This window comes from Argentina anserina, chromosome 4 (genome assembly GCF_933775445.1).
Source record: "Argentina anserina chromosome 4, drPotAnse1.1, whole genome shotgun sequence".
Classification (NCBI taxonomy): domain Eukaryota; kingdom Viridiplantae; phylum Streptophyta; class Magnoliopsida; order Rosales; family Rosaceae; genus Argentina; species Argentina anserina.
The window spans coordinates 4,108,382-4,131,403 of NC_065875.1; the positions used below are offsets into that span (position 1 = coordinate 4,108,382).

General features: G+C 39.6%; 3 protein-coding genes across 4 annotated transcripts; all 3 read left to right on the forward strand.

The window, feature by feature from the left end:
• Positions 1-2,769: 2,769 nt before the first annotated feature.
• LOC126790786 (GATA transcription factor 1) lies at positions 2,770-4,388 on the forward strand. Its single transcript, XM_050517132.1, has 2 exons — positions 2,770-2,975; positions 3,529-4,388. The coding sequence occupies exons 1-2, from the start codon at positions 2,862-2,864 to the stop codon at positions 4,108-4,110; spliced, it is 696 nt and encodes a 231-aa protein (XP_050373089.1). The 5' UTR covers positions 2,770-2,861; the 3' UTR covers positions 4,111-4,388.
• A 1,651-nt stretch (positions 4,389-6,039) lies between these two features.
• LOC126790757 (uncharacterized) lies at positions 6,040-12,635 on the forward strand. Of its 2 annotated transcripts, none has more exons than XM_050517100.1 (5): positions 6,040-7,215; positions 7,838-8,371; positions 9,523-10,158; positions 10,923-11,637; positions 11,776-12,635. In XM_050517100.1, exons 1-5 carry the CDS (start codon positions 6,602-6,604, stop codon positions 12,451-12,453), a joined length of 3,177 nt encoding a protein of 1,058 aa, XP_050373057.1. In that variant the 5' UTR covers positions 6,040-6,601; the 3' UTR covers positions 12,454-12,635. The 2 variants fall into 2 exon arrangements, with proteins under 2 accessions (XP_050373057.1, XP_050373058.1); XM_050517101.1 differs by having other exon boundaries at positions 9,526-10,158.
• A 4,124-nt stretch (positions 12,636-16,759) lies between these two features.
• Positions 16,760-21,849, forward strand: LOC126790755 (probable leucine-rich repeat receptor-like protein kinase At5g63930). The gene is made up of 3 exons (XM_050517097.1): positions 16,760-17,333; positions 17,795-20,787; positions 21,240-21,849. The coding sequence occupies exons 2-3, from the start codon at positions 17,850-17,852 to the stop codon at positions 21,641-21,643; spliced, it is 3,342 nt and encodes a 1,113-aa protein (XP_050373054.1). The 5' UTR covers positions 16,760-17,333; positions 17,795-17,849; the 3' UTR covers positions 21,644-21,849.
• Positions 21,850-23,022: the final 1,173 nt, after the last annotated feature.

Sequence of the window (23,022 nt, forward strand, 5' to 3'; positions counted from 1 at the left end):
AAATAATGTACATTTTATCCAACTCCAGGTAAATAAGTATAACTTACTAATATACAGAAAAATTGAGAACGCGCTTACGCGTGCTTGGGCATAAAGTAAGGATTTCGATATCCTGTCCAACGGCGAGCTCTATCGTCGTGGTTGGATGGGCAGTGTGGGTTTAGTGTGGGCCAGTCCTCTCGTTCTGAGGATGGATTGAATTGTTAGAGGTTGCTAGCAAGGGAGGAAGATCAGATTGGGGGTTGTGTTTGATTTCTTGCCTTGTTGAGCCGATCGCTGGAGGGAGTATGCAATGCTTGTACGGGGGCATCTTGGTCATGTTGAATCCATGGAGGTGTGATATGGATTGGATCGTTTTGATCCGATTTAGGTTATGTGATATGGGATCGGTTAGCGATGGGGCGGCGAGTATCTTTGTAGCGGCATGGATGACATTACGAGGATGGTGGCGACCCAGCAAAAGAATGTGGACGATGCTAATAATGGTTCACCGGTGGTGGTTGCAGCGGGGAAGGATCAGGCGTGGCTACCGGCGCAGTCTTCTGGTGTCTGAGAATAAGGTTAGGGTTTGGGCCCATTTGGGCCTTGACCCAAGTTCTTTATCTAATGTTTTTTGTTTTGTTGTTAATTGGCGCCTTTTGTGCGTAATAAGTTCCTACAATAGTGATGTAGGAGTAGTTGGGTTACGAGTTTGTGTGTGCATTCAATATGCCTTGTCTGCTCTAGGTAGGGGTAAGTTCCTTAGATCGTCAAATGGTCGTTGCCGCCTAATGGCAAGATGAGACTAAGTGTCGTCGGATTGACTTCCGGCCGCAGCATAGTTGGAGAGTTGATTTATTAGACATTAAGATATGTAACTGCTGCTTCATTATTGTTAAGGTCTCATATCTATTGCTCTTTTTCAGTATGTCACCATTTTTCAAAACAAATAGAGTCATCATTAGAGTAATACTCTTTGTTAGGTGGTGCTTTATTGAGTACTTATTTGTAGAGATCTCTGATTTCAAATTTTTGTAATTATGAGTTTAGCCTTCACGTCCCCCCTTGTATTCGGTAGTTTCATTAACGAGGCTTGAGGATAGCCGCACAAACCATCCATTTAAAAAATAATAATAATGTATATTTTAGTAATTATACAACTCCAAAACACTTTTAACATATAACTTATCAAACACTCAAAATTAATTTACGGTCTCACATCAATTTTTAAAATAATTTACCAAACATGAAAATCATCTTACAAAAGTTTCAAAAGTAATTTTGATTTAAGTGCCAAACTAAAACTAAGCCTTAATCCGGCTTGGAAGCTTCCAACGTTGGCGAAACCATAAGTTGCTCTACGCTGCAATTGCGGAGGTTTTTAATCACATACGAGATCTCCCGGGAGAGTCACGTGCGACGTGTGAGAGAGCAGAGATTCCCACAAATTCAAAAATAGTAAAAACTAATTGTACCAGGTGGTGCTCTCACATTGGTTTCATGACGTGTCCTTCTTGAATTGGGAGATTAGGCTTTGGTCACGTCGTCGGCAACCCCAACTACGTCTCACAAGTTACACCCACCTCCTTTCCTCTCTCCTATCATCCATTTATTCTCGTCAAGCTTCATATCCATACTTGCCCCAATTTTCATTTTTCCTAATAGTTATGGATTTGCTTCATCAACTATTTTTTTCTTCTTCTATAAAGCATCATAATATTTTCACTAGGCATTCTAGGTTAGACTCGACTCACGTAACAATTCAACTTTATAACATTGAAATAAAACACTCAATATATAATGTTTACAGTATTTTGATAAGAGTATTGTTAAATATACCAAATAAATTTCTATGTATACTCAACAAAATTTAATAAAGTAGAAAAAATATAATTAAATCAGTAAGTTGCCCAACTATCCATTTACTTGAACCTAGCAAATTGAACGTTGTCAAAAAAATTCCAACGTTAGGGTCTTGTTCTCAAACTTAACTTATGTGTTTTTCTTTTCGATATAAGATCTCGACTTCACTTGGACCTCTCATCTCCGCATAAATTCAATTTGTGGGATACAATGATGATAAGAAGGGAGGAATTCATGCAATTGAAATATTGTTGTTGCATGCAAAAAATATGATGAGGTTCAAAAGTAAGTAATGGTATATAATGATAGAATATAGGGTTATCTTCCCCTTTGATCTTCCAATCGAGCCAAGAATATAATAAGAAAATCTAATTTGTCGCCTGGTTTGGAGTTCGTTGCTAAGTTTGCCGAGTCAAAAATAAGGATACTTTGAGAACTTAATTAATTTAATTTAATTTATTTATATATAAATAAATTTATGAAGTATAGGTAAAAATTTATTGGATACATTTAGCGGCAATCATTCGATAAAACTTGAATATTGTAACCCACGACTTTAGAAAGATACGTACTTTCCACGTCTCTACTATTTACCATACAACGCTACATTCTCACCCATCACCGTACAATCAATTCATTGCATCAGCCCACGTTTCCAGGATACATGTTACGGATTCCAAACAATCTTAAGTACGAGCTACCATCTAAATTCACGTTCCCCGATGAATTTGTTTCCCTTTTTCACTCTAGTACGTTACCATACATGTGAAAATATAAAATATAAAATATAAGCAAAAAAGGGGAATTATTGAAAAAGGTTGAGAGACAGAGGAAATTTCCCAGCCCCTCATTCCCATCAAACTGCTCGAATTCGAAAGCCACCATCCCCATCGTGAATACGATAATACAGGAAAAACTCACACTCTTTTTCCCTTCCCTTCTCTCTCTCTCTCTCTCTCTCTCTCTCTCTCTCTCTCTCTAAAACCCCCAAACCCCTCCTTCACTTTCTCTCTCTAGAAATGGTACCACTTGACCCCTCGGCCTGCCTCGTCGACGACCTCCGCCACTTCCTCTCCGACGTCGCCGACCACGACGCCCGCCCCGAAGATCCCTCCCGCCCTCTAATCCCAACTGTAAGTCCCCCACCCCTTTTTTGTCCGGTTTTGCTTTCAGGGTTTTAGATACCCGAACCGGGTCGGGCTCTTAAACCCGGCCGGCGTATGTTTCGTGGCTGCCGGCGCGGTCGGGTTCGGGCCGATTGACTGTTGGGTCCAAAGTCCTGGTGTTGTTCTGGTCGCCGGCTTTTCCTGATTGGTGCAGGCCGTGCGTCTGCGGAACTGGTTTTCCTAATGACGGTTTTGCCCCCATTGAAATCGGGTGGTGTGGTATAGGAGACAGGGGTAGTTATGGTAATAAAAAAAATCGTGCGGATTGGTCTTTATCATAGTGAGCTGGTGCCGTTACAGATTCCACCCAAATGACCCAATTTGCTAACGCCCACCTCAGGGGTGTGAAAAGACAGTCTTATCCCAATTTAGATATTATTTGTCTGAACACCTGCCCACGCAGACGTGGCGGCTTTTTAGTAATTTTGTCCTCTTTTGTTTTTGCTGTTGCCGCCGCTGAACACTGAGTTAACTCTAAAACCCCGCACCGAGTTGACTCACTGGGCTCATATTTCTGTAGGAGGAAGCAGAAGAAGAGCTGGAGTGGATATCGAACAAGGACGCATTCCCGGCGGTGGAGACGTTCATCCTTTCGGAGCAGGTAAGCGGCATTGCGAAGAACCAGAGCCCGGTGTCGGTGCTGGAGAACAGCAGCACAAACAGCAGCAGCGCCTGTCTTATGAGCTCGTGCGGGGGGCTAAAACCGCCGCACCGAGCGCGAACCAAAGGCCGACGCAGGCGGAGCGAGATTCCGCCGCAGCAGCTCTTTTGGAACCAGGCTCCCATTGAGAGCAGCAAACCCAGCAGCAGGAGTGGTGGCAGTGGCAGTGGCAGTGCCAGCAAGCTGGATATGGGGAGGAAATGCATGCATTGCGGGACGGATCAGACCCCGCAGTGGCGGATGGGTCCACACGGGCCTAAAACGTTGTGTAATGCGTGTGGGGTGAGGTACAAGTCGGGGCGGCTGTGCCCCGAGTACCGCCCTGCGAGTAGCCCGACGTTCTTGAGCGAGATGCATTCGAATTCCCACAGGAAGGTGTTGGAGATGAGGAAGCAGAAGTATGGTGTGGGGATGGTTGTGAAGCCTGAGGACAAAGGTTAGGCTCTTGTGTAATAGTTATTTTCCGTTTTTTTGCTTGTTTAGTTTTTACTGCTAATTTTAGTGTAGTTGTAGGAGGTAGTAGGATTGTTGTAGCGGTGGGGGGTTAGGATTACTTAGATTGTTAGAAGAAGAACTTTGTTTTGTTGAATAGATCACTGCTAGAGGGTTTTTTTTTTGAAGTTATTGTGTTTTTGTTGTTATGTAGACCTAACCATATCTTTGAATTTTTCGCCAAATTTTGATTCTTTTTGCTCTGTTTCCTGAATTTGGATGTGATGGATTTGAGAAGAATGTGGATCAATAGATTAACGGGATTGGGGAACTTGGTCGTTTTGCTTTTCGACAATGCTTAGATCTTTCTTTACTAACAGCTCAACCCAAATGTATAGTGCTTGAAGTGAAAGCTGAATATGATGACACATTTTCTTTTAGTTACATATATAAAATTACAAAGAAATCTCCCTGGAATGTCATACGGTAGTTTGTCAATGATGTAACAGAGCTCATAGTTAGTTAATATATCAAACACAATTCTGATCATAATTGCTTCATAGTGATGCAACTTATCTGTAAGGTGCTTCTCGATAAACATGAGAATAAAAGGGATGGATCAACTTAGCTTCGAGGTGATGCCTAACTAATTTTTATGGACAAGTGCAATAAGCTATCTTGCTGTAGAACTTGTACAAATTTGATTCAGAATCCCCCTAAAATAACTTTAAGAATGGGGAAGAAGTGATGGCAAGGTGATAGTTTAGCTAAGCAGGGTTCATCGCTTCAAGCTATTATTACAGCACACAATTTCAGAATTGAAATCCATCTATAAAATTATTAGAGCTGGTGCAGGTAACACAATTAAAGAGAGAGAGGAAGATGTAGATGATAAGAGGGAGTCCAATGTATTGAACTTCTGCAGCTCAGGATGGCACAATTGCTGTGGACTCGACCTTCATATAGGGGTGTGTCAGTTCACCTTTTCATTGCAGCGCAGCATACCAACTGATATTGGTTTTCTTTCTTTTCGAAGAAACTCTTGATATTGGTTAGTTTTTCAAAACCATCCATGCCGACTCTTCTTGCATTAGTGGGCAACCCCTGAAAGGTTCAGGAAGTACCGTCTTTTGAACCCCATTCCAACTACGGCGTTGCTCCTCGTCGACATAATTTTTACCGCATTTCTTGAGCAACTGCACAAGCTACAAAAGTCTACATTACATTGCTCCAGATGCAGCAATTCAAATGAAACTGAAACTGGAATAACTCTTTAAGATTAAGTGGCAGCAATTTGGTTGGATTGCGACAGGCCTGAAGCAGATTTATCAACATACCATCCCTTAACCTCGAATTTGTTGACCTTGAACAAAAAAATTCAAGGTTTAAAAGTTTCTGGATTCCACTCTTCGTGAACGGGTCATCATGACTCCAAGCTCTTGCAGCAGTTCAACAATTCAAATCCAACGCCTTTGATTCCGGACCTGTTCTGCAAGACTGTCCATTCTTTGAAGACAAACATCATACAGGTAGCTGTCATTGCCAATGTGTTGAAAGAACTGCACAAACAATTTGGATAGAAGACAACAAATGCAATGCTATTGCAGCACACCGGACTCTTCCCAATTTAGATACTAGTCCAATCAGAAATCACATCACACAATTTTTTTTGACTGGTAAAAGTAATCAGACATAGATATAGCAAAGGCAACAAGCAACAAGCAGCAACCATAATAGTGAATAGTCTAACCAGTATCCCTAATTCACACAACAATATCATCAAGACATCAGAAACATTCCAATTCCATCTCAAGTTTCAAACTCCGCAACACTAGTTCAATCTTGCTCAACCAATCCTTCTCCAAACCCACAAACTAAACTAAGCAAGACATAACCACCCTCTCCAATCACATAATCAAGTTCTAAACTTCCAACACCAATATCACTAAAGATTTAACCTTTCCTCAACTGCTTAAGTTCCCATTACACTTGGAAGTCTGCTTCTGATTCTCACTTGGAGGAAAACAAACCACGTGCTCGTCACGTGAGAGTAGAAGATAAAACCCCAGCCTGAGTTTCATTCTCTCCAACCATAAACCCTTCCTTCCTCATTTGCTCTCTCTCTCTCTGGATTCTGGAAATGGTGTCACTTGACCCAGATGACTTCTTGGCCGACCTCGCCGACCTCTCGGACCATCCCAGCCGTCCGTTTCCCGTAAGTTCATCTCCACCACCGTTATGGGTTTTACTTAGGGTTTTAGCCACCCCCTTGTTCACTACTTGGCTGTACTTGAGTCTCTGTTTTTCATTTTGTTAAATTACAAAGAAATAGCCTCTTTCCTCTTTTGGGTTTGTCTAACTCGACTGAAATTATGTACTACAATCCAAAGTTGGGAACTTTTTTGGTTTTTGAATTTTTGTGGTGCAGGAGAAGCTTCCTGAGGAAGAAGAGCTTGAATGGATATCCAATATAGACGCTTTTCCGGCCGTAGAAACCTGCATGCTGCCGGAGGACCCGCTGGCGCAGCAGAAGACTGTTCCCAATGCCATGCAGGGGAATGGAGCTCTGTCATTGCCGCCAATGCCGGGCAGGAAACCAAATGAGGACAGTGGCAAAGGCAAGAGTATGAGAGGTTGCGCATTTTGCGGGGTTATGCAGGGCAAGGAGGGTCCCTCGGGGATGTGTAATGCGTGCGGGTTTAGCTACAAGGCTGGTAGGCATTGCGCTGAAGAAGTAGAGGATCCTGAAGAGCCGAGCATTAAGAGTGACAAGGTGAAGAAGAGAACTAAGAGTGATAAGGTGAAGAAGAGCATTAAGGGTGATGAGGTGAAGAAGAGCATTGAGAGTGGTGAGGTGAAGAAAATTGGGAGACAGTGTACACATTGTGGGATTACAAAGACTCCGCAGTGGCGGATGGGTCCTCTTGGACTTCAAACCCTGTGTAATGCTTGTGGGGTTAGGTACAAGTCAGGGCGCCTTTGCCCCGAGTACCGCCCTGCAAATAGCCCTACGTTCTTGCCGGAGTTGCATTCGAATTTGCACAGGAAGGTAATTCAGATGAGGAATCAAACATATGGGATTGAGGGAACGATGGCAAAACCTGTGGATAATTGGTAGGCATTTTTCTGCTTTTTCCATCTTATGTTTTATGTTGGTTAGGACTAGGAGCAGAGTAGGATAGGGTAGTGGGCGTTAAGATAATCGGATGGGAATGGAATTGATAGCTTTGATGAGAATGTGGATTGGTGGATTGATGATGATATTGGTCCTTTCATTGTTGTTACAAATTTTCATAAGGCATTTCTTTTTCAATTGACTAAGAATTTGATAATATTTCTTTTTTCCAATGTATTATCTTTCTTGACTAACTTGAGCCAAATCGATAGTATGTTTGGAGTTATAAACTGAAAATCATTGTCCTGTTTCTTGAATTTGGATTTGATGGACTACAAATGACTTAGGATTACTTGATGGAAAATTTCTGTATTGTTTAATGTTCTGCATCATCTCTGTTGATAATTTTTCTCTAACGCACAGTGTTTATAAAAATGTAGTTCTTTCTTCTTAAATTTGGATTGATTTACATATTTAGATAAATAATGATAATGGGGGTTCTAGGAATTTCTTTTCATAATATTTTGTAGATTATCGTACTATGCATCTTCCTAACTGATCTTAACCTCATTTGATTGTTATAATGGATTATCATAAATCCTATATCGTTCTGTGAAACAGCACAAACAGTGCTGCGACCACGGCAATAGTGAATATTTTGGAGCGGCCAAGAAGAAAGGTCATTGCTGAGAAGCAGAGCCCTGTTTCTGTGCTTGAAGACAACACAAAAAGCAGCTCCACCCTGGAGTCCCACCAACCCCCAAGCAAATTTTTGGGGCAGCAGCAGCAGTTGGTCAGTAACCAACTTAACAACAAGCACAACCCAGAAGACACTGCCAAAGTGGAAGTTGAGACAAACACCACCACCCTCATGAATTCCCATGGGACCATCAAGCTGTCCTATAAAGTGCCAAGCAGAATTTTAGAGCAGCAGCAGCTGTTTAGTTGCCAACCTACCAACAAACGCAGAAAGAAAAACACTGTCAAATTGAAGAATGAGGGAGCCGTTGCTACTCTCACGAGTTCTTGTGCGAACCTTGAGTCGCCAAATGAATTTCTGGAGCGGCAACAGCTGTTTAATGATCAACCTAACAATAACTGCAACAAGAAGCATACTGCCATAGTGGAGGTGACCGTGAAAGCTGTGGATATATGGTATGTTTTTTTTTGTCTTTGCCTGGTTACTTTAGTGTGGTTAGGAGTTAGCAAGGTTGTTGTAATGGGCCTAGGATTGATCAGATGGTAAAGGACTAAAGGTAACTTCTTTGTTTGGTCAGTAAGCCAATGGAATTTTAAACTTGGCATGCAATGCTTTATACTTGAAATTCATGTTGTTCTGTGATTCAAATCTTAATTTTACTCCTCTGCTGCTTGAAATTGGATTTGAGGGATATGAGGAAAGATAATTTATATTAATGCATTGAATGATGTGGTCTTCTTTTGTCCTTTGAAATATATTATACTGTGCATAATCTTTCTTGACTAAAGGTAATTTCTTTGTTTTGGCCAGTAAGCCAATGAAATTTTAAACATGGCATGCAATGCTTTATACTTGAAATTCATGTTGTTTTGTGATTCAAGTCTTAATTTTATTCCTCTGCTGCTTGAAATTGGATTTGAGGGATATGAGGAAAGATAATTTATATTAATGCATTGAATGATGTGGTCTTCTTTTGTCCTTTGAAAATATTATACTGTTTATAATCTTTCTCGACTAGCAACAGCTCAACTGAATAGCGTTTGGATATGGTCCAAGACTCTAACTTTAAGTTTCTGCTGCCTGAAATTGGACTTGATGGATTTGGGAGAATGTGGATCGACTTATTTATTTATTTCTTTCTTTCTTTTGTATGGGTTTTTCTGCTGACAAGCTTAGTTCTTTGCTATCTTGAATGTACACTTGAGTATGGAGATTTAAGGAGATTATGCATAGATGGATTTTGGGTTCTGGTAGTTCTTAATTGAGAGAATTGTTTCATGTGCATTATCTTTCTTGACCAAATTCATTCCTAGTAGATAGTATTTTCGTAGAATTGTTTATGTTTCTGTGACTCCGTTTATCGTCCATTTTGAATATTATTACTTGATCAACTTTACACGTAATGGAAAGTATACATGAGATTCAGAGATTCTAGTTTTTTCTTCTGTTTCTTGAATTTGGATTGATAACTTTGAATATATTCTTGAATTCAATAATTGTGGGATATTATAATGTTTTTGAATATATTGACGAGGGATTTGGGAGTTCATGTTTTATGCATCTTTTTTTTTACTGAACTGATCCTTACTGATAACTATATTGACAGCAGCCCCACTCTCATGAAGTCTAAGAAAGATTCATTGCCTGCTGTTGAAACATCAAATATCTTGGATCATTCAAGAGGCCATATTATTGCTGAACAGCGGATCCCTGTCTTGGTGCTTCAAAACAACACTAACAACAGTGCCACCCTCATGAGGGGTGCCTGTGAGACTGTTGAGCTGCCCCACCAGTCCTCAAGCAAAATTTTCAGGGAGCAGATGCTGTTTTATAACCCAGCTAACGACAACCCTGACAAAATAGACACTGCCACAGTGGAGATCGAGGGAAACATCACTTCCACAATGAGCTCCTGTACAACACCCACGCTGGCCAGCCAAGCGCCAAACGAATTCTCCAGTCAGCAGGAGCTGTTCTTTAACTATCCTAATATCAACTGCAACAAGAAAGACACTGCCATAGTGGAGATTGAGACAAAATGCCAGAACTGTGGGGCTAAACAGAGCTCCCAACAGTGGGAGGGTCCCATTGGACCCAAAATCTTGTGTCTTTCATGTGGGCTAGCCGGCATGGCCCAGAACACTGCTAGGCGGAAAAGAAGTACGCCTTTAGCTTCTTACAAAAGGTGCAAAAAGGAAGACATTGCCAAAGTGAAGATGGCAGTGAAACTTGGTGATAAATGGTATGTTTTTCTTTGTCTTTGCCTTGCCGTGTCATAAGTGTGGTCAGGAGCTAGTAGGATTGTTGTAATGGGATCTAGGATAGTCAAGCTATGGATGAGTTCTTTGTTTTGTTAAATAAGTTCATGCTATGCTTATTGAACACTTTTGTATTGATATTATTAGATTTTCTTTTGTTGATTTTTGCAAATCTGAATTCTTTGCTGTACTGTGTTTCTGTTGTGACCTTGTTATCCAAAGATTGAATCATCTGTCTTGAACAACTGTAGTTCAACAGTTGCATTCATTATGGTCATACATTAACTTTCTGCTTTGTTACTTGAATTGGATTTGATGGTTTAGTGGACTGTTGATTTGGTCTTTCAGTAGGATATCCTTAGTAGTTAAGGTTTTGTTTCTAACTTACTGTTTGCTATTTTTATTTTCCATTTGAGGATGATTATGGAGGATTTTGAAATCACAGGATCGAGTGTTTGCAGTTTTTTTTTTTAAAAAAACTTCCCTGAGATAATCTCTTTATCTTTTCTGGATACTGCATTTGAAGATATTAAATATATACTTTGTTTCCCTCTTGCTTGAGTTTTCATTTGGTGGACTCAAGGTGATTGGGTTAATGGATTAATGTTCTATCTTTTAATCATCTCTCTTAGTTCTAATTCCCTTTTTTTTTATCTGTATCACTAAATGTGGCAAAGCATGTCAGTATATGGATGGGTTTTGGTTCTTTTTATTGACTCTAGCTCTGACAGTTGTTTGTGATTTCCAGCACAAACGGCACTGCTGCCCTCATGAACTCCAAGAAAGACCCCTTTATCGATACATTAAATATCTCAGAGAAACCAAATGTCGTTGTCATTGCCGAGGAGCAGACCCCTGCCTCTGTGTTTGGATACAGCAGCATGCCCCTCATGAGCTCTACTCCGACCATCAACCCCCTCAACCAAGCCCCAAGCGAATTTCTGGGCCAGCAGAACCAGTTATGTGACCATAAGAATCACAAAGAGAAAGATGCTGCCACTGTGGAGACTGAGGGAAACAGCTCTACCCTCATGAGGTCCTCTGGGACCCTTGAGTTGCCCAACCAAGACCTAAACGAAATTTTGGAGCAGCAGCAGCTGCTCTGTAAGAAAGCTAAGAACATCCCCAACAAGAAAGACACTGCTAGAGTGGAGATCAAGGAAAACAGCACCACCCTCATGATCCCTTGTGGGACTTCCAAGGCGCCCTACCAATCACTGAGTGAATTTCTGGGACAACAACAGCTTATTTGTAACCGAGATAACAATGATACAAACAAGGAAAATGCTGTCAATATGGAGAATGAGGGTAAGTGCCAAAATTGTGGGGAAGAACAGAACCCACGATGGTTGGGAAGTTGCCTTGGACCAAAAACCCTATGTCATGTCTGTGGGCTGGCTAAGTTCACAGCCCTGCAGCAAAGCAGTATTGCTATGGAAATGCCCTGTCCATTACCTGCCACTGTAAGTTTTGGACAAACATGTATGGTCTTATGAATTAAGAGTTTGGAGTTACCTATTCGGCTTATGTGTTTGTGACTTAAGCTTATTCGGGTTCATTTACTGATTCCACTGACATTTTTCAATATCTGTATGTCGCAGAAACCAAGTGTTATAGCCAATGGCGAGCACCAAAAACTTTTCTCAGCTCAGGAAAATAGCACAAAGAACAGCACAGACCTCATGAGCTCCTGCAGGATAACGATACCCCACCGCGCCCGAAGCAAGGGTCACTGTAGAAGAAGAAGCACAATTCCAAGCCAGCAAGTTGGGATTGGAGAAAAATGTGTGCAATGCGGAAAACAGACAAATAGGTGGCGGATGGGTCCCCTCGGACCCACAACCCTGTGTAATGCCTGTGGAAATAAGTACCTGCCCTTGTGGGGAATAAGCGAAGTGACAGTGGACATCACCAAGTGTCAGCATTGCGGGTCTAGAGAGGCGACACAATTGCTAATGAGTGCCCTTGGAGCCAAAACCCTATGTGCTGTATGTTATCATTGGATTAAGTATGGGCGGCAGCAGTTATGTAACCAAACTAACAACAATTCAGACAGGAAAGCCATTAGTAAAGTGGTTACTGGAAGAAAATGCCATCATTGCGGAGTTGAGGAAACCGCACTTTGGCGGTCAGGTCCTATGGGTTCCAAAACACTATGTAATGCATGTGGGCTCCGGTGGTACAAATTCGGGGATTTTTGCCGTGACTGCTGTGCTAGTATATCAATGCCTTCGATTTGTCACAGGAAAGTGCCGACATGTAGAAGCAAGAAATTGTAGGAATGGGAGTAAGAGCCTGCAAATAGAAACAACACTATTGGTGAGTAACCATTTCCTTTTTCTCTGCAGTGTAGTTAGTAGCTAGTAGGATTAGCGGAACTGTTGATATATGGTAGTTGGCTTGGCTGCTTGAATTTGCATTTGATCAATGAATCAAGGGTGAATATGGAATTGTGGATTAAGATTTGAATTGTCCTTTCTCGACTTACTTACCCCTGATTAATAGCGGTAGAAGTGAATATTAGTTCATTGCAAGTAGCATCACTCTTTAGGTTGCATCTTCTGGTGAAAATCTCCTATGAATATATATGAATTACAGCAAGGGATATTGTAGTTGTGTCACATGTTTGTTTCTTTGTTTTGGATGTATGGAATTTCCTTGTTACTTTGTGGAAGCCCTGATGAGCTCTCTTCTCAAATATGGATCTTGGGCTTGTAAACTGTAATGAGAACTGGACTCAAGCAACTGGGAAATGCTGATGCACTATTTCTTGTCCTCTGAAACACAGACTATATACATTTAAGTTTAACCTAGACACTAAACTCAAAGATTTGGTAAAAAGCCGATGCTCCGATCTCTTTATGATCTTGCTCAGAATTCAGAAGCACTTTAGTTTTGTTTAATTTCATAACTTGTTAAGGGTGAAGATTTGTCTGCTGTAAAGTACTGTTTCGTGAGGCAGATGTAGTGTTTGAATGCATATGGGATGGAATGTCTTTCAGCACATCCATTTTTTTTTTTGGTCTAATTTTAGCAGACTTGGACTTGATGAATTATTTTGGTTGCAGTAAACTTTTTTGTCCCTCATTCTTCGGAAAAAAGCAATTCAAGACTTACATTCGCGTTATCGCCAAGTCTTTTTCTTCTTTTGCCCCCTTTTCTTCTTGCATTTCTATGTTCATCAGTTTTTATGATGACATGTGATATCCCAGATTACCAGTTACAGTAAACAGGCCAGATTCAGGGTTGTTAAAAGATGATGCAGCATTTGCGCTCAAATTTTTTTTTGGACCAAGTGCTCTTATATTTTGAATGTTTTTTTTTTTGGAAATGTTATATTTTGAATGTTAAAGAGCTGTGATTGTGTTCTTATGCCTTGTTCTCTGGTCATAAAAGATGTCATCCCAGTATACATGGTTAATGCTCCTCTGAATCTGGTTAGGATTTCAGGTCCTCTATGGTACGAGGATGTATACCATACAAATATTTACAACTGAATAAATAAAATTACCACATTAACAACAATTTCATTAAACTAAATTATGACATTGACAACAAATTATCACTTTACACATTTACATATAATTGAACAAAATTACTATTATTATAACAATTTGTTTAAAAACTTGTAAAATATTGTAAATGAAGTAATTATCTATAATAAAACTATATTACTTAAATAGTTATTTATTTTACCACAATGACGACAAATTTATAGTCATATTTGTAAATGTGGGTACCATATATATGCTGGTGTGTACCTAAGAAAATTCCGGATCTGAGAACATATTAGCCAAAAAGAAGCAAGTCTATCATTTTAGTGTTGCTTTAGATTGTAAACTCTTGCAACCATACTCCATGTCAGTACATAGACCTTTTCTTTAAGTGATGATGAATCAATTTAACTATTTCTCCACAACTTGTTCACGTTCTTCACCTCAGCAAATCCACATATAGCTTTGCCATCTTTCCTATCAGAAAATCACAGTATTCACGGACGAAGATAATCTCATTTTTTCTAAAGGATGCCTATTTCTATTTCTCGATCTCAATTACATTCGAAGCAAAACTTTAGCCAAAGAAGAGGTGTACAACGAGCTCATGAACAAAAGACATAATTCAAGATATAACATCATTAACATGAGTCCGAAAAATTGATAATCTATCTCTTTCAATACCAAGTATAACATATACAAACAACACAACAGAGAGGAAGATAAAGAATTCGACAAATGACGCAAAGCTATACACAGCATGCATGCATCATCTATTACGTTAATGAGATTCAAAGTGGAGATGTGAAATTTCTTTCATTAATAGTTTCTATTGTTTTACATCTCAAAATTTTATTTCATTTGATAAAGGATCTTTGACGGTGGAGTTAATTAACATTGGCAGGAATGGCAGATGAGGCTCCTAACTTCAAGATCAATGCTCATTAAGTAAATATTAAACCCCTAAAAACTAGAGTTTTCTGTCTAACTAAGATTAGAGAGGCTCTGAAACCCATAAAGCAGCAGTGCTTCCAATCAAAGCAGAAACCGATCTTGTTTACCTTGTGTTGGAAAATATTGTTTCTTTTTCTTTTCCCAGTTTAAATATGAAGCTCTCAAATTGAAGAATTGAATAAGGGATTCTATATTTCTATTGCAGAATGGTATAAAGGAAGGCATCATTGATGTTGGTCCTCATTGCAATGATAGATTATGGCCAAGGCATGTGCGCAGTAGGAAAGAAATGCTGATATAGAGAAGACTAATTAAGCTCATATAAAGGGAGCTAGGTAGTGGGAATGGTATGTATGTATCATTAAAAACAATAAAAAGATCAAAGATCAAAGATTCACGATTTAGCTATGAACAAGATGGTAATTCATAATGTAGATTAAATGTTTTATGAAAATCGCTTTAGTGGTGGACAATTAGCCGATAAGTTCGAAATTTAGGGGCTCCATGTCCCCCTTGTTGTAAGTTTTTAGTTGATAAGGTCCTGTAATTTGAGATAGAAACATGCATGATTGAAGAATAAGACAATTTCTTGGTGATCATTTTTGGCAAATACTTTAAGGACTTTTTATGAAAACCTAAGCCAGTGTGTTATTCAACAAATTACGCTCTGAAATGAATGAAGTAAACTTTGAGGTTTGAATGCATATATCGCACACGAATTTTGAAAATTATTGATGGAAAGATCGAGCAACACAAAGTCATACTTAGATGTTCATCAGATACATCAGGCACTGAATTTAGTGAATTATATTCCTTATATTTGAAGTTACTCCTTTGAACCGAAGACCTGCGAGAATGGCAATTAAGAGCAAACATTAATATCATCATCATAAGCAAAAGAAACAAAGAGATGGGGTTCATTTTCCCAATTGATCCTCAATATTGTACCTACCAAAACTTGATGGTGACTTTAGTGGAGATGAGCCAATCCTCAACATCTTCATCCATCCAACTCAAGCCTTTGCCCTCTTCTGCATGTTATGCTCTAATAGTCATCAACATGTTGTGTGTATTTTCTCATATTCTTGAATTATCTTGTGGGACTCTTGGAGTCACTTTTCAAGATTGAATGATTTAGTAGTCGGACTCATAAACCATAGCAATGGACCAATTTGATATAGACGTAAAGCCGATAGTGCCTAGTGGCCGGTTTGGCAGCTTAGAGAGCTTTTTATACCTATATGAATTTACAAGGTCCGTATCCTTGAGATTTGTGGACCATGTACACACACTGCCTAATTCGTAGTTTCATTTCCCTCATGTCTATTTTCACCGAATTAGCCGAAAGTGAGATGTGCTATGAAGTAGGACTGAGAACGATCATCCAATAGACTTCAAGTTACTCATTCACATTAGTGAAATGCAAAATGAAGCTTACAAGTTGAAGTCACTTGCACCTTTTTCTTTCTTTTGTGAAAGGAGTTGCCACACATCTGGTATAACAAGGCTAAGCAAATCTGAGGCTTCTGAAAGACCCCAAGCTCCCAGGAAGTGTAGGAAGATGTCGCAGAAAATTGAGTAGGAGGACAAACTCTCTCTACGTATGGTGGTCATGTAAATTAGGTTAAACTTTCAATTGTTCGGATAACCTAATAGTATGAAGTTACTGTTGTTTTTGGAGCTTTCTGTAGGGTAGTTTTACTTAGGCAGCTTAATTTATGGCTATTTAGACACTGATACAATTATGTTTTGCCCTCCACAGATGGTCATTGTGTAACAACCTACATTTACGTTAGATGGATTAGCACAGAACTAAGATGTTAATTTTTTTGTTAGAATTAAGCTAGATACTCTCTAATGTAACAAAAATAACAAAGAGATGTTCCTCAAGAAATAATTGAGTTTACCGCAAAACTGCAATCTAAATTATGTAATTTGACAACCGATGTGACATCACCTGAGATTTAGGCATTTAGCCTGAGATAAACAAGTGAAAAATACTTTGCATTAGCCTAGCACATAAAACAATATAATAGTGAAGACAAACACTGATACAAAACAGAATCTTGCTTAAGTGCCTAACCAACCAACTCAGATCAACAAAATCCCAGAAAGCCTTTTGAGTTTTTCTTCCTTTCTCCCAAAAACTCACAAACAATAAAAGAATTCAAACTTTTTTGTTGCCAAAAAAGATTGCCACAGTTCCCCTCCCTACTTTTCCAAAAGGCACTTCAAAAATTGAGAGTCCCCACAACTCTCTTCTTCTTCTTCTTCTCCTTCCCAGCTTCTCTTCTCTTCTCTTCTCTACACAGGGAGCTCACATCAGAGTGACAGCAGCATCACCAAAGCATGCTTTGTCGGCCATTAAAGCTTCACCCAAAAGCTCTGCCACCTTCATTTTCCTAATTCATTCACACCCATCATTCCTAAAGATTAAACCTTTATCAATTTTGGGTTCATGGGTTTATTGCTATTTGGTGCAATATAATATACCCAGCAAGATCTCTATCTCTTTTGGTTCTGTTTCACACTTTGCATTCTTGAAAAAGGTGCGGCCTTTTTTGCTTCAATCTTGGCCCTTTTGGGTTTTTTTTGGGGTTCATGATTCCTTGGCTTTCAGCTTGTCATTTCAGCCGACTCAGTTGCCCAAGTGGTGGTGGCCTCTTGCATTTTCTTTCTGTTTTCGATGAAGTGATCATGGAGTTTGAGAGGTATGATGCTTAAAGCTTCAGTCTCTGCAGTCATTGGTTTGTTTTCAGTTTCACTTGTTCTCGGGTTCATGAAAAAATTGATGGATCACTCTTTTCTATTATGTTGGTTTCAGTTTCACTAGTTTAATCAGTTCATCAGTTTTGTGTCATTTGGTTCCTCTCATTTCTGAAACGTTTAGTTTATCTATTATTCTTGTGTTTATTGTGCTGTTCTTTCTGTTTAGCAGTGTGAATTTAACTTAAAGGTGCTCTATGTTGCTTATCTATTTTAGGTTGTATTGATATGTATATGGTGAAGTTTGTTTTGTCAAATTGAATTGATCTCTTGAATGTGTTTGGATCTTATATTCCGAGACTGGCAAGAATTTTATTCATTGTGTAAATAAACAGTATTGTAGATGATGCTAGGGAATCGATTTGGTTATACTGCATTGTGATCTGAAGTAGCCATCGATTTGCAGGTGCTAAAATATCATAGTTATGAGGTAGTTGTGATCCTGATTGAGGGTTACTAAGATGTCCAGAAAGTTTGTATCTCGGAGGGCTTTGGAAGTTGACTTTGTGGGAATCTTGCTTGCTGTCTTATTACTTGTTTGCACTTCGGAGGGATTGAACTCTGAAGGCCTTTACCTTTTAGAGCTGAAGAAGAGTATTTTGGATGAATCAAATAATTTGGGAAGTTGGAACTCTGCTGATCAAACACCGTGTGGATGGATGGGTGTGAATTGCACTTCTGGTTATGATCCAGTGGTTCAAGGTCTTCATTTGAAATCCATGAATCTATCAGGAACCCTGACCCCTATTATTGGTGGTTTGCTTCACCTAACTTCGCTTGATCTGTCATCAAATGGTTTCTCTGGAGGCATACCCAAGGAGATTGGAAACTGCTCTAGTTTGGAAAACCTGTATCTGAATGATAACAAGTTTACTGGCGAAATACCTGCTGAATTGGGTAATCTGTCTAAATTAAGAAGTTTGAATGTCTGCAACAACAAAATCTCTGGCACCCTTCCAGAGGAACTTGGGAACTTGTCTTCACTTGTTGAGTTTGTGGCATACACCAACAATATTACTGGCTCAATACCTTCTTCTTTTGGGAATCTAAAAAATCTGGTAACTTTTCGTGCTGGGCAGAATGCTATTTCTGGTAGCATACCAGCTGAAATAGGTGGATGTCAGAACTTGAAAGTGCTTGGTCTTGCTCAAAATGTTATAGGAGGGGAGTTACCTAAAGAGCTTGGGATGCTTAGGAGCATGACAGATCTGGTTCTGTGGGATAATCAGGTTTCAGGGTTTATTCCTAAGGAGCTTGGTAATTGCAGTAGTCTCGAGACAATTGCTCTATATCAGAACCAACTTATGGGGGCTATACCTCCAGAAATTGGGAACCTCAAGTCATTGAGGAGATTGTACCTCTACAGGAATGGTTTGAATGGAACCATTCCCAGGGAAATTGGAAATCTTTCGTATGCTGCTGAGATTGATTTTTCTGAGAACTATTTGATGGGTGAGATACCTTATGAGATAAGTAAGATTAGTGGTCTAAGCTTACTGTACCTTTTCCAGAACCAGCTCTCGGGTGTGATTCCAAATGAGCTAAGTAACTTGAAGAAATTATTAAAGCTTGACCTTTCAATCAATCAACTTGAAGGTCTTATTCCAGATGGGTTTCAATATTTGACCGAATTGAGCCAGTTGCAGTTGTTCGATAACTCTCTAAGGGGGAGCATACCTCTGTGGCTTGGTAGTCACAGCCGACTTTGGGTTGTTGATCTTTCAGATAACTTACTAACAGGGAGGATACCTCCTTACCTTTGTCAGCGTTCCAATCTAATCTCGTTGAACCTGGACTCTAATGATCTTTATGGAACTATCCCGACTGGAGTTTTGAACTGTGAATCATTGGTGCAGCTTCGCCTCGTTGGAAACAGGCTTACTGGCAGCTTTCCTTCAGAGCTATGCAATTTGGCAAACCTTTCTGCGATTGACTTGGACAGGAACAAGTTCACTGGATCAATTCCTCCAGAGATTAAAAAGTGCCAAAAGTTGCAAAGGCTTCACATTTCAGACAATTACTTCACATCCGAGTTGCCTAAGGAAATAGGATATCTATCTCAACTGGTAACTTTCAACTTATCATCTAATTTTCTCACTGGGCAGATTCCTCCTGAAATTGTAAACTGCAAGATGCTTCAACGACTAGACCTCAGTCGGAATAGATTCAAAGGTGCTTTGCCAAATGAGCTGGGAACGCTTTTGCAGTTGGAGCTTCTGAGACTTTCAGAAAACAGTTTTACCGGAAATATACCAGCAGCATTAGGAAACCTTTCACATTTGACAGAGTTGCAGATGGGTGACAACTTGTTTTCAGGTGAAATACCACCTGAATTGGGTTCTCTTTCAAGCTTGCAGATTGCGATGAATCTCAGTTTTAATAATTTAAGCGGGAGAATACCACCAGCACTTGGAAATCTTATTTTACTTGAATTTCTTCTGCTCAATAACAATAATTTGACTGGTGAAATTCCCAGCACGTTTGAAAACTTGTCAAGCTTAATGGGTTGCAACTTCTCTTACAATGACCTTTCGGGATCTTTACCTCCCATCCCACTTTTTCAGAACATGGCAATAAGCAGCTTTGTTGCGAACAAAGGTCTTTGTGGTGGGCCTCTCGGTGTTTGCGGTGTAAATTCATCTCCAAATTCTGTTCCATCTCTGAACAGATTGAATACTTCTCGCAGTAAAATCATTACAATAATTGCAGCTGTTGTGGGCGGTATTTCTCTTATCTTAATTGCTGTTCTCTTATATTTCATGAGACGTCCAGGTCAAATGGTTCCCTCCATGCAAGAAAAGTATTGTTTGCCTCCTGATACAGATATTTACCTACCTCCAAAGGAGGGGATCACGTTCCAAGACCTGGTTGAGGCGACAAATAACTTTGATGAGAGCTTTGCTATTGGAAGAGGAGCTTGTGGAACAGTTTATAAAGCAGTAATGCGATCTGGACTTATTATTGCTGTTAAGAAGCTTTCAGCTAACCGGGAGGGCAATAACATTGAAAACAGTTTCCAGGCTGAGATTTTAACTCTGGGAAATATTAGGCATAGGAATATTGTGAAGCTCTATGGATTTTGTTATCACAAGGGTTCCAACCTACTTCTTTATGAGTACATGGAAAAGGGTAGCTTGGGTGAAGTTCTTCATGGTGAATCTTGCAGCTTGGACTGGCCAACTCGTTTCATGATTGCTCTTGGAGCTGCTGAAGGTCTTGCTTACTTACATCATGACTGCAAACCGAGGATTGTCCACCGTGATATAAAGTCCAATAATATTTTGCTAGATGAGAAGTTCGAAGCCCATGTTGGTGATTTTGGTTTGGCAAAAGTGATTGATATGCCTCATTCCAAATCAATGTCAGCAGTTGCAGGATCATATGGATATATTGCTCCTGGTAAGCTTTACTTTTTGTTCTTTTTATGTGATTATTATTGGCATGGATCACTATATTCATTGGAATCCCAAAGATCAGCGGTTTAATTTAGTCTCTCTAAAATTCATAGTTACTGATACACAGTTGATATACTCTTGAAAAAATTAGGATACATTTAACCTCAGGACGCAAATGGGGCATGAGTTAAGAACAGAGGCTGTGCACAAAATAAAAGAAAATGAAGTCTTGGAATTTCTAAGGAGCTCTTTTTTTTTCTTGATGAATGCATAGTGGTCATCTACTAAATCCCCCCCCCCCCTGCCTAGCTGTCAATCATTGAACGCATGCATTTTGAGCTTTCATTAGTTTAGTAGACTTATCTCTGCAGTTGCTTTGTTCTTCATTGTTTTTTCTTTTAGAAATCAATGATTTATGGAATGATTGATTGATATTATGACTCTTCCTCATGGCAGAGTATGCGTACACCATGAAGGTTACAGAAAAATGTGACATATATAGCTACGGGGTTGTTCTATTGGAACTGCTAACCGGAAGAACTCCCGTACAATCACTGGATCAAGGAGGTGATCTTGTCACTTGGGTTAGGCACTATATCCGAGACCATTCTTTGACAGCTGGAATACTCGACGGCCGGTTGAATCTTCAAGACAAATGTATGGTTGATCACATGCTTACTGTCCTGAAAATTGCTCTGATGTGCACCAGTACGTCTCCGTTTGACCGACCATCAATTCGAGAAGTTGTGTTGATGCTTATCGAGTCTAATGAGCAAGAAGGAGACTATGTTCCATCTCCAACTTATGATCTCCCATTGAAAGGTGATTCAGATCTTCCATTGAAAGATGATACTCGGTAACAGTACATGACAGATAGCTAGATTATAAACTCAGATGATTTTTTGAGGGTGCCGATTCTTCCTCATTATTTCCAACAACCGAATGGTAATATGCTGTACATGTTTGAAGTTGATTTTGTCCCTATAAATATGAACTCTTTCTCGATCAAACTCTATTTTGTTCTGCATTGTATACAAGACACAGTATAGTAAAAACAAAAACCAGTGTACAGTTGGTAGTTTACTGCTTGTGCTCATTTCTAATTGTCAAGTAATGTTTCTCGTTAGCTCATAACCAGGTGAGTAAATTAGTAATTGCATTTCAACATATGTTTGAGTTGAGCCATCTCCGTTTTCCTATTCCTTTGTGAGGTATACTGCCGATTTTCAGATATGTGAGGTACGCTGTACTCAGTGTACTGTATCTTTGTGAGCAATCTACATTGGCGGATTTCTTTGTGATGTACGCAGTTAATGGTCACATTTCGACATGTTTTGAAGAAGTTAATTTAGTTCAGATATGTGAAGCTGTGCAAATACAATCTGAAATGCCACACCGATCAAGTTTCAGTGATTTAGCAAAGGACTGCTAACTGGAAACACTGATTTCTAAATCTGTGTCAAACTGATTGAAACTTTTGCATCCGGACATTAGTAGTCCATCACATTCCTAGCCAATGTGATGGTCTTTGAGGGGTTTGGCCATTGAAAACACTTCCAACCAAAAGAACAAAGGCCAAGAAAATATACAATTATCCTTGCTTGCTTCGTTGATACGGTAGGAATGAACTTTAAAGCTGCAAATGAGGTACTTACTCACCCTTAACTCAAAGCTCTCCCCGGAGTGGAATTACTTAACCAGTAAGTAGATTATGAGACTTGTCCTTGTCTAAACAAAAGATTGTGAACCTTGCAACGACCCTTTTCTACCAATATCACATGATGGCAGCCTATATTTCAATAAGTTCAAACTAGGTGTGTTGCTTCTACAAATCATTACAGCCAAACCACCAATTGGATTGACGCATCACGTAGAGCGAGCCCTCGAGGAAGGAAGAATCAATGATATGCTTGATCCTGCTGTTCCTGATTGGCCAGTTGAGGAAACCATGAAGTTTGCAAGGCTTTCTTTACAGTGTGCTGACATGAGGAAGAAAGACCGACCGGATCTTGGGATGGTTGTACTGCCTGAGCTTAACAGATTAAGAGCCATCGCTGAAGATAGCTTGCAATGTTTTATGTTGGCGGAGCTGGATCAGTACTCTCACCAAATCAAAGCTCAAATTCTACATCACAAGTGAGTTGCATATCACGAAGCTATAAACTATAGTATCTGTAAACCTCGAAATATATATATTTTAATTATTATGTATGCATTCAAATGTATACTAGTCTCTTTA

Coding starts and splice junctions, on each gene's coding strand:
- LOC126790786 (XM_050517132.1), top strand. CDS start 2,862: ATGGTACCACTTGACCCCTCGGCCTGCCTCGTCGACGACCTCCGCCAC. Junction 2,976..3,528: donor CCCGCCCTCTAATCCCAACT/GTAAGTCCCCCA, acceptor ATATTTCTGTAG/GAGGAAGCAGAAGAAGAGCT.
- LOC126790757 (XM_050517100.1), top strand. CDS start 6,602: ATGCTGCCGGAGGACCCGCTGGCGCAGCAGAAGACTGTTCCCAATGCC. Junction 8,372..9,522: donor GTGAAAGCTGTGGATATATG/GTATGTTTTTTT, acceptor CTATATTGACAG/CAGCCCCACTCTCATGAAGT. Junction 11,638..11,775: donor CCTGTCCATTACCTGCCACT/GTAAGTTTTGGA, acceptor TGTATGTCGCAG/AAACCAAGTGTTATAGCCAA.
- LOC126790755 (XM_050517097.1), top strand. CDS start 17,850: ATGTCCAGAAAGTTTGTATCTCGGAGGGCTTTGGAAGTTGACTTTGTG. Junction 20,788..21,239: donor ATATGGATATATTGCTCCTG/GTAAGCTTTACT, acceptor TCCTCATGGCAG/AGTATGCGTACACCATGAAG.